We start from the raw sequence: 1,273 nt of genomic DNA, 5'->3' as shown, positions 1-1,273 counted from the left end.
ATGGATGGGACCAATGAGAGCAACCAGGGAAATTTCATCCTTTTGGGATTTTCTGATCGGCCCCATCTGGAGAGAATCCTCTTTGTGGTTATCTTGATCGCATATCTCCTGACCCTTGTGGGCAACACCACCATCATCCTGGTGTCTTGGCTGGATCCTCACCTCCACACTCCCATGTACTTCTTCCTCGCCCATCTCTCCTTCCTGGATCTTAGTTTTACCACCAGCTCCATCCCTCAGCTTCTGTATAACTTGAGTGGAAGTGACAAGACCATCAGCTACACAGGCTGTGCCATCCAGCTCTTCCTATTCCTGGGTCTGGGTGGTGTGGAATGTCTACTCCTGGCAGTCATGGCATATGACCGGTTTGTTGCAGTCTGCAAGCCCCTGCACTACATGGTGATCATGAATCCCCGGCTTTGCCTAGGCTTGGTGTTGATAGCCTGGGGCTGTGGGGTGGCCAACTCCTTGGCCATGTCCCCAGTCACCCTACGCTTACCCCGCTGTGGGCGTCACAGTGTGGACCACTTCCTGTGTGAGATGCCTGCCCTGATACGAATGGCCTGTGTGAATACAGCTGCCATTGAGGGCACTGTCTTTGTACTGGCAGTGGGCATTGTACTCTCACCCCTTGTATTTATCCTGGTCTCCTATGGTTACATCGTGAGGGCTGTGTTACAAATTCAGTCAGCGTCAGGCAGGCAAAAGGCCTTCAACACCTGTGGCTCCCATCTCACAGTGGTCTCACTTTTCTACGGAAACATCATTTACATGTACATGCAACCTGGAAACAGCTCCTCCCAGGATCAAGGCAAGTTCCTCACCCTCTTCTACAACATTGTCACCCCACTCCTGAATCCCCTGATCTACACCCTCAGAAACAAAGAGGTGAAGGAGGCATTGAGGAGGTTGTTGCTTCATGACAGGGAGAAGAAAAGAGTAAGAGTGAAAGGACCAGACAGGCATCTCTAGCCTGGTTATGAACTCCATCAGGCACCGTTGATGGAATCTGCAATTGTTGGATCAGATCTGGGTCTTACCTTTGCTTCCCAATTTATATACCTTTCCCTGGACTTCTTTACAACTGGTCTAGTTCCATCGAAACAGTATATGTTTTGATGAGTGAACTGGAAAACACATATCACCCAAAAACCTCTAGGTGATCTGTAAAGCAGGTATGAAGACACAGTGATATAGATACAAAGATGAGTTTCTCCAACTTTGTACCAGGGTGCCAAGAAGGAAACTTCTTTTCTTAATAAGAATTTTGCCT

General features: G+C 48.6%; 1 protein-coding gene across 1 annotated transcript; it reads left to right on the top strand.

Annotated features, from left to right (window-relative positions):
• Positions 1–972, top strand: LOC104993368 (olfactory receptor 2W3). Its single transcript, XM_010846610.1, has one exon. It carries the CDS (start codon positions 1–3, stop codon positions 970–972), a length of 972 nt encoding a protein of 323 aa, XP_010844912.1.
• Positions 973–1,273: the final 301 nt, after the last annotated feature.

This window comes from Bison bison, unplaced genomic scaffold, assembly GCF_000754665.1.
Source record: "Bison bison bison isolate TAMUID 2011002044 unplaced genomic scaffold, Bison_UMD1.0 scf7180017864238, whole genome shotgun sequence".
NCBI classification, from domain to species: Eukaryota; Metazoa; Chordata; class Mammalia; order Artiodactyla; family Bovidae; genus Bison; species Bison bison.
Note: the sequence above shows the minus strand (reverse complement) of the source record. Positions and strands in the feature narration are given on the sequence as shown.

What these genes read in the sequence shown, in the direction of transcription:
- LOC104993368 (XM_010846610.1), top strand. Translation starts at nt 1, where the DNA reads ATGGATGGGACCAATGAGAGCAACCAGGGAAATTTCATCCTTTTGGGA.